Source organism: Tachysurus vachellii, chromosome 7, assembly GCF_030014155.1.
Source record: "Tachysurus vachellii isolate PV-2020 chromosome 7, HZAU_Pvac_v1, whole genome shotgun sequence".
In the NCBI taxonomy this organism is placed as follows: Eukaryota; Metazoa; Chordata; class Actinopteri; order Siluriformes; family Bagridae; genus Tachysurus; species Tachysurus vachellii.
The window spans coordinates 2,599,878-2,612,500 of record NC_083466.1 but is presented as its reverse complement, the minus strand read 5'-3'; the positions used below and the strand labels follow the sequence as shown (position 1 = coordinate 2,612,500).

Genomic DNA, 12,623 nt, shown 5'->3' with positions numbered 1-12,623 from the left:
CTCCGCCTTGTGTGTGTGGAGTTTGCATGTTCTCCCCGTGCCTCGGGGGGGTTTCCTCCGGGTACTCCGGTTTCCTCCCCCGGTCCAAAGACATGCATGTTAGGTTGATTGGCATCTCTGGAAAAATTGTCCGTAGTGTGTGTGAGTGTGAGTGAATGAGAGTGTGTGTTTGTGCCCTGCGATGGGTTGGCACTCTGTCCAGGGTGTATCCTGCCTTGATGCCTGATGACGCCTGAGATAGGCACAGGCTTCCCGTGACCCGAGTAGTTCGGATAAGCGGTAGAAGATGAATGAATGAATGAACTAACAGACCCAAACTAATACCGAACCAGTATGACAATACCCCAAATCAAGTTCCATGAAGTGGAGGTTAAGGTATGAGTGTTAGAACTTGTGTTAGAACAGTAAACAGCACACTGCTTACTGGAGGGCCATTGAGGCCAAACCCCCTGCACGTACTTACATTCTTCCATAACATGCACAGTAGCACTTTATTTTAGGGTCATTTAAATAGTTGCTTATTAGCATGAATATTAATAGAATATTGGCTATTTATTAGTACTTATTAATCACATATTAATGCCTTATTCTGCATGACCTTATTCTACATTCTTAATTGTACCCAATACCTAAACTTAATAACTACCTTACTAACTCTTAATAAGCAGTAAATTGCAGTAAAAGGTGTTACCACATGCACAGATAATTTGATGACCAACCCCCCCCCCCCACACACACACACACTCACTCCCCCTGAAATTAAAAAACATCCTCCATATATCACTTAAGGGGGGAGGGGAGGGGTTCACCTCCATTTTCCAGGCCTTGACTACCACAGACGCAGAGACCTAATAAACTTGAGAAAAAATGCTTCATTTTACATTTGGGACTTTTTTAGAAGGGCAAGGTGTGGGGGATGCTTTCATTTTACAGCAATCATAGGGAAATATGTTTATTACAGTTATTAAGTTTTTCATGTTTATTACAAGCATAATAATGTTTATTATGCTTTTGTGTTACTTAATGAAATAATCAGTTAAAGCTCTACTTACAATTAAATCAGTCAAGAGGTCATTTTTAAAATTTGTATTACCTTGCATGCATGTCTGCTTATGACCAAACAAAATGTTTATTTGTGTTTGTGTATGATATAGTTTATATACGTTTCCTTATATTTCCAAATAATTCCCATAAATTCCCGTAAAGTTTCCAATTTGGAATATTCCCAGGTGTTGGCCAACATTTGACCATATTGTGTTATTATGTTCATACAAAGTATTTGTATATAAATTTAAAATGATTTGATCTTCTTTTATGTTCGCCATTCAGGGAAGCCGAGGAAGTTTCGCAAATATCCATACACCTGTGCGAAATGCGACACTGATGTCTCTTGTACATGGAAACGTGATGTTGACAGTTCCATCCTATGTGACTCTTGTTTTCGGGGTCATTGGAGAAAAGCTCACTGGCTCTCCAGAGAACCATCTGAGACCGTTATCGAATCAATTTTTAGCAACTCATCCAGTCAGCCTGTGTGGAAAAAGCCACATGCTATAAAAGAAGGTGTCTTCCCTGTACAACATTCCTCTCATTCAATCCATCAACATTGTGATCAGGAGGTCCCCAAGAACTCCTTATGCCCATGTTTCAGACTTGACCCTGATTCGCCTTGCTATTGCTCCTCCCCATTTTCCTCAGGTCTTTCCTCCTCCCCACCTGGGTTTTACTCTGATGCATCTTCCCAGTAGTCCTCCTTTTGTGGTTTGTCTCTTCATCATCTTCTTCAGATCTTAACTCTTCTTCTTCATCCATGACCCCTTCATCATCTGGTTTTCCAACATTAAATTGAATTTACCGTATTTCTCAGAATATCACAAAATCATACGAGATAGAGACTCCACTTGCTAAGGCTTTACTTAAAAATGACAAGGCTGAGCAAAAAATGAAGAAAGAGAAGGAAGAACAAGTCACAGTCTTGAATCAGCACCATCATTGTGCTGAATCAGCACCATCATTGTCACCATTGCTCAGTGTTAGTAAACACCAATACTCACCAAAGTAAAAACCAAACACCAAAACTCAGATATTGACACCAAATCTTCAGAAGATATCAACTGAAAAAAAAATACAAATTGACCATGGAAGAGGAGTTTGCAAAAAGTAACCTCCTAATTCTGGAAGGCCAAGTCTACAATTCACTTTCTGCCCACAACTTTATCAGCTGTCTCAGGCACCACAAGACCGTAGTCTCAAGGTCAAGATCCTTTGATGATGATGATGATGATGATGATGATGATGATGATGATGATGATGAAACAGAGACTGTTACAAAGAATAAAAAGTTCAGTACTAAAGTGGAACAACACTATTAAAGGCAAACCTCACTCACTCCTCTACATCTCAGATCAGTTCAGCGTCTACACACATGTTCTCCTTATCCCAAACTGCATTGTCTACCAACCAGGGAAAGACCATCCCTTTGGATGAGGTGAAGTGGTAAATAGCTTCAAATCAGAAGAATGATAAGTGGATTCAGAAGCCACTTACCTCAATGGGGTTTAATGGCAGCTATGCATTCTGCTTTTCTTCTTCTCCTTCTTCTTTATTTGGTCAACCTGATAAGTGAATCAGCAGGTTATGGTGACACTTCTGGTCAACTCCTAACATGAAGTCTTGTGACCCCAAGTCAGAGAAGGGGGCAGTTTGTTTCGTTTCCCTGCATTTTCTTGTTTTTTTGTTTTTTTTTGTCTCTTTCATGTTTTCCAATTTTGGTCTTTAATCTCTGTTGTTTTACATCAAGATGGTATAGAAAAGTGTTTCCCCGGTTCTTTTTGTAAGTTTGTGGATTTCAGCAGGTTTTATTTCCGACCAATCAGGAGGCGCAATCAAGTGCAGAACCTGCAGAACCTCTGGTGTGGCATGTGGATTGGATGGAATGAAAACCAGCAGCCATACCAGATGTTCTACAGATTCTGTACCATGTCTGGCTCCTGATTAGTTATGATTGGTGACTCCTTGCTTACACACATCCTCCTTCCAAAATTAATTTCACGATTCATGCACACGTTTAATAGGTTTTAAATGATAATTCCTCAAATTATTTTTGTTCTCCTATGCGCACCTAAAAGTTTGGGTAAAAGTTTTTGCTTCAGTTTAATTATTGTTAGAAATTGTATAATAGAAATTTTGAAATCAATTTTTTCTTGAAAACATGCTTCGGTTAAAACAAAATACAAGAACTGTAAGATTTTCTGTCGTTACTTTCATACGTCTTCTGGTGATTAGTTATTTTGTTCTCAATACTATAAATACATTTAATACTTGTTGAGTACATGCCAGTTTGTCAGTTTCCTTTTAAAGCCTTTTAATAAAAATAAACCGTTCTTGTTTGTCTGACGAATAAAAATCAGCATGCTATCAAATGTAAAGAGGCTAATGTTTTAATTCATTCTGTCTCTAGTAATGACAAATGTCACTTATTCTTTTAAATCCACCAATAAGAGGATTACACAATGCTTCCCAGATTACTACAACTTTAATAGTGCCAATTGTGAAAGGTAAGGAAAAGTGTACAGCAAGTCTGATGAAGTTCTACTTGAAGATGTTTACAGAGCTACATTAACATGCAATGACATGTAGACCCTAACAATATGGCCGACGCGTTGACACAAAGTTTTCCCTGTGTCCCGGATGTCGTACTTATGTCCCGGATGTGATGCTGTTTAGTTGACTGTCAACATGAAAGATGGCGACCCATCACAGGCAAAACGCTGCTGGTCGGAGGAAAGTCCAGGTAATAATTTTATTAGGCATTTTACTAGTTTTAATATTATACTACATCACATGTTATCTGCTCTTGAGGATCTGAGAAAGATATTTATTTTCGTATTTATCTAAATTAAATCACTGTCGCTTCCGTAAACCAAATCAAAGTGCATGTTGGGTAATGCAGGGCTAATTTACGGCGTATTCCCTTTTCCGCACCTGTATTGTGTGAAATCCGGCTTCCTGCACAATGATTGGCTGCTTACTCGCACTTACAAGCTGTTTCATAGATTGATCTCTTTTTTGGCCAATCGTGTTGCAGTAGGCGGGATTGGATTGTCGGAATACGGGTTGGAAAAAAACCCTCATGTTTTGCTAGCATATTAGCTAGACGTTTAATGTATGTTTTTTTTTTTTATATTAAACTACTTTGTTTATTATTTACATATAGCATGGTATTTTAGCTATAACCGCCAAGTTAAGTGTGTGTGGGTTTGTTTTAATTAAAACAAAGTCGTTGCTTTTATTAGGCGCACAGCTAGTTAGCAAACTAGCATCATGGGGATGTGAAGGTTCATGGCACGCTTTTATTTCAAGCACACATCTGATTGGGAGAAACTTGTGATGAATGTAGAAGCGTTTGTGTCTGGAGGAAACGGTGGATGTCAGATAAGTGATGGGTTTAAGGTGTAAAGTTATGTTGCTGTGTGTTTTCAGGTTTCCTATGTGATAAGAGATGAAGTAGAGAAGTGCAATCGTAATGGGGTGAACGCCCTACAACTGGATCCCACTCTGAACCGCCTCTTCACCGCGGGCAGAGACTCCATCATCCGCATATGGAGCATCAATCAGCACAAAGTACAGCAAACATCACTCACAGCACTCCAAATAGACCTCAAAATAGAATTGTATTAAATTAGATTGCTATAGCTTTTTTTTTTTTTTTTTTTTTAATCAGAATAGATTACAGTACATTTTAGGAATAATACAGTCAGACTACAACGAAGTTGTATTAAGAATTGAGTTGTATTAGAATACTATAGAGTTTTATCATTATAGAATACAACAAATTTTTGTGACAATATAGCAGAATAGAGTTTAATCAGAATAGATTACAGTACATTTTTTTTGAAGAATGCAGTCAGACTACAATGATGTTGTATTAAGAATAGAGTTGTATTAGAATACTGTAGAGTTTTATCAGAATAGAATACAACAAATTTTTGTGACAATATAGCAGAATAGATTTTTATATCAGAATAGATTACAGTACATTTTAGGAATAAAACAGTCAGACTACAATGAAGTTGTATTAAGTATAGAGTTATTAGAATACCATAGAGTTTTATCAGAATAGAATACAACAAATTTTTGTGACAATATAGCAGAATAGAGTTTAATCAGAATAGATTACAGTACTTTTTTTGAAGAATGCAGTCAGACTACAATGATGTTGTATTAGGAATAGAGTTGTATTAGAATACCATAGAGTTTTATCAGAATAGAATACAACAAATTTTTGTGACAATATAGCAGAATAGTTTTATCACAATAGAATACAGTACATTTTTGATAGAATAGTTTTAGCAGACTAGAATGCAGTGGTATTAAATTAGAATACAATGGAGTTAAGTCAAAATAGAATATTACATTTTTTTTATTATAATAGAGTACAACACATGTTTTGTTACAATAGAGCAGAATAGAGTTTTATCAGAATAGAATACAGTACATTTTTGTCAGAATAGGGTTTTATCTAAAAAAAAAAAAAAATAGCTGTATTAAATTTGAACGCAACAGGTTTATCAGAATTGAGTTAATAGAATAGTTTTATTAAATTGGACTTAGAGTTTTATCAGAAGAGAATGGAAAGATAAAGTAAAGAATTTCTGCGAGTTGATCTTGTTCTACTTCCTGATAATCAGCACTCGTGTGTACCTCATTCGCAATCGAATGCTGCTGCATCACTTTGATTAAACTGTCCACATGACTGCTGACATCATCATCCTCACACGTCATGTGTAAGAAACACCGTAAGGTCCTGGTATAACGTAACCACTGGGTTTTATTGCAGCAGGATCCGTATATAGCTTCGATGGAGCACCACACGGACTGGGTTAATGATATAGTACTCTGCTGTAATGGAAAAACATGTAAGTCTTATCTGATGATTTATTATATTTTTATGTGAATTATTTCAAAATCACAGACTTGAAGACTTACTGATTTATTTAATGAGTAATTACTATAACTGCCTGACCTACTGAATTAATTGACTTATTGACTGACTTATCTACTAAATTTATTACCTTTTATTATTATTGGATGACTTACTGATTTGCTGACTGACTTCCTGCTGACAGACTTAGACCCACTTGACTTACTGTCTTAATGACATAATGACTACCTACATATCTACTGTATTAACTGACCAACCTACATATCTGGCTTATTACTTATGCACTGAGTGACTTGCTTATCTAATGACTTAATGACTTATTACTGACTGATTAACTGCCTTTATGAGTTACTGACAGATTTTAGCACTTCAAGACTTAATAACTTATCAATTGACTTAACGACTTATTACTGATTTAAAGACTGAGTATTTACTGACTGACTTAATGATTGACCTACTTAACTAATACTGACTGCTGTCAGAATACTTACTGAGTTACTGACTGATGTAATGACTTACTACTCGTTTTTTCCTACTTATTTACTGACCGAGTGATTGACCTAATGACTTAATACTGATTTATTGACTGACTTAATGACTTATTACTGATTTACTGACTGACTTAATGACTGATTACTGATTTACTGACTGACTTAATGACTTATTACTGATTTACTGACTGACTTAATGACTTATTACTGATTTACTGACAGGCCTAATGACTTAATACTGATTTACTGACTGACCTAATGACTTAATACTGATTTACTGACTGACCTAATGACTTAATACTGATTTACTGAATGACTTAATACTGATTTACTGACTGACTTAATGACTGATTACTGATTTACTGACTGACTTAATGACTGATTACTGATTTACTGACTGACTTAATGACTGATTACTGATTTACTGACTGACTTAATGACTTATTACTGATTTACTGACTGACTTAATGACTGATTACTGATTTAATGGATTACTGATTTACTGACTGACTTAATGACTGATTACTGATTTACTGACTGACTTAATGACTGATTACTGATTTACTGACTGACTTAATGACTTATTACTGATTTACTGACTGACTTAATGACTGATTACTGATTTACTGACTGACTTAATGACTGATTACTGATTTACTGACTGACTTAATGACTGATTACTGATTTAATGACTGTCGTCATGACTTATTACTGATTTACTGACTGACATAATGACTTATTACTGATTTAATGACTGTCGTCATGACTTATTACTGATTTACTGACTGACTTGCTTGCTTACTGACTTGTTTAATTGGTGAAGTTCTCTGATGTTTTTTCCCCCTCCCTGTAGTGATTTCAGCATCATCAGATACTACAGTTAAAGTGTGGAATGCACATAAAGGCTTCTGCATGTCCACATTAAGAACTCATAAGGTAACCAGTTCATATAAATCACACACCGTTTAGTTATTATGTGTAAAGTTCTATCATTTTTATGAGGATGATGATGATGATGATGATAAATGATTTGTGCATAAGGACTATGTCAAAGCCCTGGCTTATGCAAATGACAAGGAGCTGGTGGCGTCCGCCGGGCTGGACCGACAGATCTTTCTATGGGACGTAAACACACTCACGGCTCTGACCGCCTCCAATAACACGGTTACCAGTGAGCGGACATCTCTCACCTCTTGAGGATTTGGCATGTTATGATCAATACCGAGCTAATCTGATCGATTATGACCTGTTTTTCGTTGCAGCTTCCTCTCTGAGTGGGAACAAAGACTCAATCTACAGCCTTGCTATGAACCAGTTGGGAACTGTCATAGTCTCAGGATCAACCGAAAAGGTCTGAGAATTTTTTTTCCCCTAAACGCAGACTAACACTCAAGGGGCCAAGCACCGTAAATTTGCAGCTTGCGTTTGTTGATTAGTAGCTTTGTAAACGTTTAAGGTTTAGTGTGTCTATGTCTATTCTGTTTTACAGTTTGTACACCAACATCTGTCACATCAAAGCTGGTGGTTTGCTTGAAACAGGAACAGCTTATGCTCATTACTGTCTTTTACTGTCTTTTTTATTTTGGCAGGTCCTAAGGGTCTGGGATCCTCGGACGTGCGCTAAACTCATGAAGCTTAAAGGACACACAGACAACGTGAAGTCATTATTATTAAACAGAGACGGTACTCAGGTAGGTGATTTAACTTCACGTCCATCTCTGGCCTGTTGGATGAAGCGTTCATTTAGAGCGTTAACCTGATTTATGTTGTACCTGTCTGTTGTACATCCAGTGTCTGTCCGGGAGCTCGGACGGTACCATACGACTGTGGTCTCTGGGTCAGCAGCGCTGCATCGCTACGTACCGTGTACATGACGAGGGTGTGTGGGCGCTGCAGGCCAACGAAGCCTTTACACACGTCTACTCAGGAGGACGTGACCGTAAGGTCTACTGCACAGACCTGCGCAACCCAGACATCCGCGTACTCCTATGTGAAGAGAAGGCTCCTGTTCTCAGAGTGAGTGGTGATTTTGTTTTTTATTACATTAGTGCCACCTGGTGGCCAAACTAATGTATGAATCCATAAAGGTTTTTTGGGTGTCATATCATTATAATGTAAACCTAAGGGATGTACAAAACGACCAGGAAGACATGCCAGATTAAACCAAATTTAAACATTGGCACTGTTTCATCCCTAATGTTTCAGCTTCTGTAATTATTTTCAGGAAGCATGCGATTAGGATAATTTGTCAGGCTGTTTTCACGTGTCTTCGGATTTGAAGCCAAAACCGTTTCCAGGGCAATGAATTCTGTCTTTGTGTCTTGTCTCTTTCTAACCTGTGTGTTCAGATGGAGCTGGACCGCTCAGCAGACCCTCCTCCTGCCATCTGGGTGTCCACAACCAAATCTTGCGTAAACAAATGGGTACTGCTGAGACGCATATCGACATTTAAAGACTAACGTTACTTATTTTTTACATCTCGATTCCCGATCGGTTCTAATACTCTGTGGTTTCTATAGTAACATTACACCTTCAAGTTTTGTTCTTCTCACGCTTGCTTTTTTTTTCTCCATCAGTCTTTGAAGGGAATGCACAACTTCCGAGCATCGGGGGACTACGACAACGATTGCAGCGCCCCTCTGACCCCACTGTGTACACAACCTGAGCAGGCTATTAAAGGTAAACTCAACTCAAGCCCTAATCCTGTAAGACAGAGCCAGTGACTTGTCTCTTCTGAGCTCTTACATTCAGGACATTGACAAAGTGATGGTGTGATCAATGTGGTGACAAGGCCAGAAGGACATTAGTGTGTGGGTCATTGTCTCCAAAGGTGTCATAATTCATTAGTATTGATGGGTATTCAAGTGTCGACAAATATTAATCAGTGTGTTGTGTTGTTTTATGTGAATGTATGAACAACAATGATTTTCACAACAATGTGGTAACAAAGTCTGGTAACTTTTTTTTTTTTTTTTTTTGTGTGTGTGTGTGTGTGTGTGTGTGTGTGTGTGTTTGTAGGCGGTGCCAGTATTATTCAGTGTCACATCCTGAACGACAAGAGACACATCCTCACCAAAGACACCAACAACAACGTGGCATTCTGGGACGTGCTCAAGGTTGACGCAGCTCTTCGTAATTTTTTATTATGAAGTATTGTTTTTTTTTTTTCCCCTGGAGGCTTGACGGCACGTTTGATTTCATTAGGCGTGTAAAGGGGAGGACCTCGGCAAAGTGGAGTTCGACGAGGAGATCAAGAAGCGCTTCAAGATGGTCTACGTGCCCAACTGGTTTTCGGTGGACCTTAAAACAGGGGTGAGTGTCCGTTTTTTTTTTTTTCTTCTCTTCTCTAGAGAAGCGAATTTCAAAAATGTGACGTATTTTGTCGCTTCTTAGATGCTGACCATCACGCTGGACGAAAGCGACTGCTTTGCCGCCTGGGTGTCCGCCAAAGATGCCGGATTTACAAGTCCGGATGGATCGGACCCAAAACGTAAGCTCTCTTTGCAGATTAACTTTTTTTGACGGCTTTTTATTCCAACCTCAGTTGGTTTAATATGTTATTTTTTTCTCACCCAGTAAATCTAGGAGGACTGCTGCTCCAAGCTCTGCTCGAGTTCTGGCCTCGAACACACATCAATCAGATGGAAGAGGAAGAAGGAGAAGTTAATCATGGTAAAAGCTCACATCCAAAAAAAAAAAAAAGCAAGATAATAAAACATGATTACAGAAGGTTAGAGATTTTTTTCCGGAACCGTGTCCGGTTTCTTTGCTTTTTGCTTCTGTAGTAAACGGTGAGCCGGAGAACCGGCTTCAGAAAGGCAACGGCTATTTCCAGGTGCCTCCACACACTCCGGTGATCTTCGGCGAGGCAGGGGGAAGGACGCTGTTCAGGTAAGCCCAGATTTAAAGTGAGTACCTGAGGAATTTATACCGAAATGCAGCAACATATCAATTGGCAATATATCAGACGCCTGTTTAGATTTTTTTTTTTAATTTCAACTTCACTTTTATTTTATATTTTAAACTTCATATCCTATCACGTTTAACTGCAAATTTCTTCACAGTCAGTATTTTCTATCCCTTAAGCACCTACTCTAAATATGTGCGAATTTCCGCCGACGTCTGTTTTGGATTCGAGTCCCCAAGATTTTCAAACACAGAGGAATTTGTGTTAAAATGAAACGAACGACTTCCGCTTGTCTTTGTTTCCCTGTAGGTTGTTGTGTCGAGACTCCGGTGGAGAAACGGAGTCCATGTTGCTTAACGAAACCGTTCCTCAGTGGGTCATCGACATTACCGTAGACGTGAGTGTTTAAATATTTGGTAGCTGTCACTTAAACAATTTACATATATTTATATTCGCTATTTGTTTCTACGATCAAATGCATTTTCTGCTGCTTTCATCCTCTCCATATTACAAAAGCGACTAATCAATTTGTTTTTGTCTTGTGTTCTAGAAAAACATGCCTAAATTCAACAAGATCCCGTTCTACCTACAGCCTCACTCATCCTCCGGGGCAAAAACGCTCAAGAAGTAACGCACCTTTTTCATTACGATTAGAATTAAGACTGTTATTAATTAACGTGCGTAATATTACAAACTGTCTTGATAAAATTAGATAGGATACCGTTATGTTAACTTGAGTCAAAATATCTGTCTCTATCTCATCTTTTGAGTTCTCATTATTCCAAGATGCATTATTTTGAGTTATCTCTTTATTACGAGATGTTTTATTTTATTTAGTTAGTTCAAGATGACTCAAATTAACATCCTGTTAATTCAAGAGATTGTTATGGAGTTATCTTGTTTTTTCCCCTAAGATTATATTTTGACTCACTATCTTGTTTATCTCAAGACGTTAACTTGTTTCGAGATGTTCTTTTGAGCTATCTCGTTATTTCAAACCATTGTGGTCATCTTGTTCGAAGATGTTATTTGGAGTTATATTGTTATTTTAAACTCTCTCATAAAAAAAAAAAAAAAAAAAAAAAAGCCCATAATCATTATCTCTTTTTTTTTTAATTTTTTTTTTTAATAAAGATCTATCGGTTCTGGGCTTCTGTGTAAATTGATGTCCTTTTAAAAACTAAAAACATTTAGTCACCTTCCGCTCTACGATGGAGACGTTTTCCAAGATAAAGTCGTTGGTCGTATTTAATTAAAGTACATCTATAGAAGTTAAACTAACTCCATGGATAGAAACGTAGCTAAGCTTCACGCCACCAAATTACGATATCCTCAAACTGTACGGAGGGATTTTTTTTCTGTTAGAGTTCACACGTACGTCCCTCGGCATGTTTAGGGACCGTCTGTCGGCCAGCGACATGCTGCAGGTGAGGAAAGTGATGGAGCACGTCTACGAGAAGATCATCAACCTGGACACGGAGTCTCAGACCACAAGCTCATCGGGAACGGAGAAGCCCGGAGAGCAGGAGAAGGAAGAAGACATGGCCATGCTCGCTGAGGAAAAAATTGAACTCATGTGCCAGGATCAGGTCTCTCTTCACACACACACACACACACACACACACACACACACACACACACACACACACACACACACACACACACTGTTTGTTCTATTTAACCTGCTTTTAGATGCTTATGTAATTTGTTTTCCACCCTCTTTGTTTTAGGTTCTGGATCCAAACATGGACTTGAGAACAGTGAAGTATTTTATCTGGAAGAGCGGCGGAGACTTGACGCTTCACTACAGACAGAAGTCTACGTGAGGGTGATGGCAGCAAATGTGTTTTTTTTTTTTTTTTTTCTTTATCAGTTCGCTTATGGAGAACGTTCAGCTCTATTCCTCTTCTCTCGCCGTGATACTGGAAACAGACATTGTACAGTATGCTAATCCAGGACATTGCTCTTATTTTTTTTTTTTAAAAATATTTTTGTTTCATGTTTTTTCTTTTTTTTTTCTTTTCATTTAAATACTTCCAGTTGGTTGATGACACAAGAAGATATACAAGTTGTTCACTCAAAGAATTTCCAAACCTGCCCGGAATTTCTGTTAAAGCAGTCCAGGAAAAAAAAAAAAAAAAGAAATGCTAACGCCTAAAGCGGACGTCTTTTTCGACCGATCACGTCCGAGATTAGTTAGCGACAGACTTCTAATTAACTCTAGCATTAATAACGTTAGAGATTAAACAGTTTTTATGTTAAATATCGAAATAAATCATTC

At 37.9% G+C, this 12,623-nt stretch overlaps 1 protein-coding gene across 2 annotated transcripts; it reads left to right on the top strand.

The window, feature by feature from the left end:
- The first annotated feature begins 3,660 nt into the window (after nucleotides 1-3,660).
- wdr48b (WD repeat domain 48b) lies at nucleotides 3,661-12,487 on the top strand. 2 transcript variants are annotated; one of them, XM_060873871.1, is made up of 19 exons: nucleotides 3,661-3,793; nucleotides 4,483-4,623; nucleotides 5,843-5,918; nucleotides 7,289-7,371; nucleotides 7,477-7,606; nucleotides 7,698-7,786; nucleotides 8,025-8,126; nucleotides 8,227-8,451; nucleotides 8,784-8,858; nucleotides 9,012-9,114; nucleotides 9,454-9,551; nucleotides 9,640-9,747; nucleotides 9,829-9,925; nucleotides 10,012-10,107; nucleotides 10,221-10,326; nucleotides 10,652-10,739; nucleotides 10,893-10,969; nucleotides 11,739-11,931; nucleotides 12,073-12,487. In XM_060873871.1, the coding sequence occupies exons 1-19, from the start codon at nucleotides 3,746-3,748 to the stop codon at nucleotides 12,166-12,168; spliced, it is 2,031 nt and encodes a 676-aa protein (XP_060729854.1). In that variant the 5' UTR covers nucleotides 3,661-3,745; the 3' UTR covers nucleotides 12,169-12,487. The 2 variants fall into 2 exon arrangements, with proteins under 2 accessions (XP_060729854.1, XP_060729853.1); XM_060873870.1 differs by having other exon boundaries at nucleotides 5,840-5,918.
- The last annotated feature ends 136 nt before the right edge of the window (nucleotides 12,488-12,623 follow it).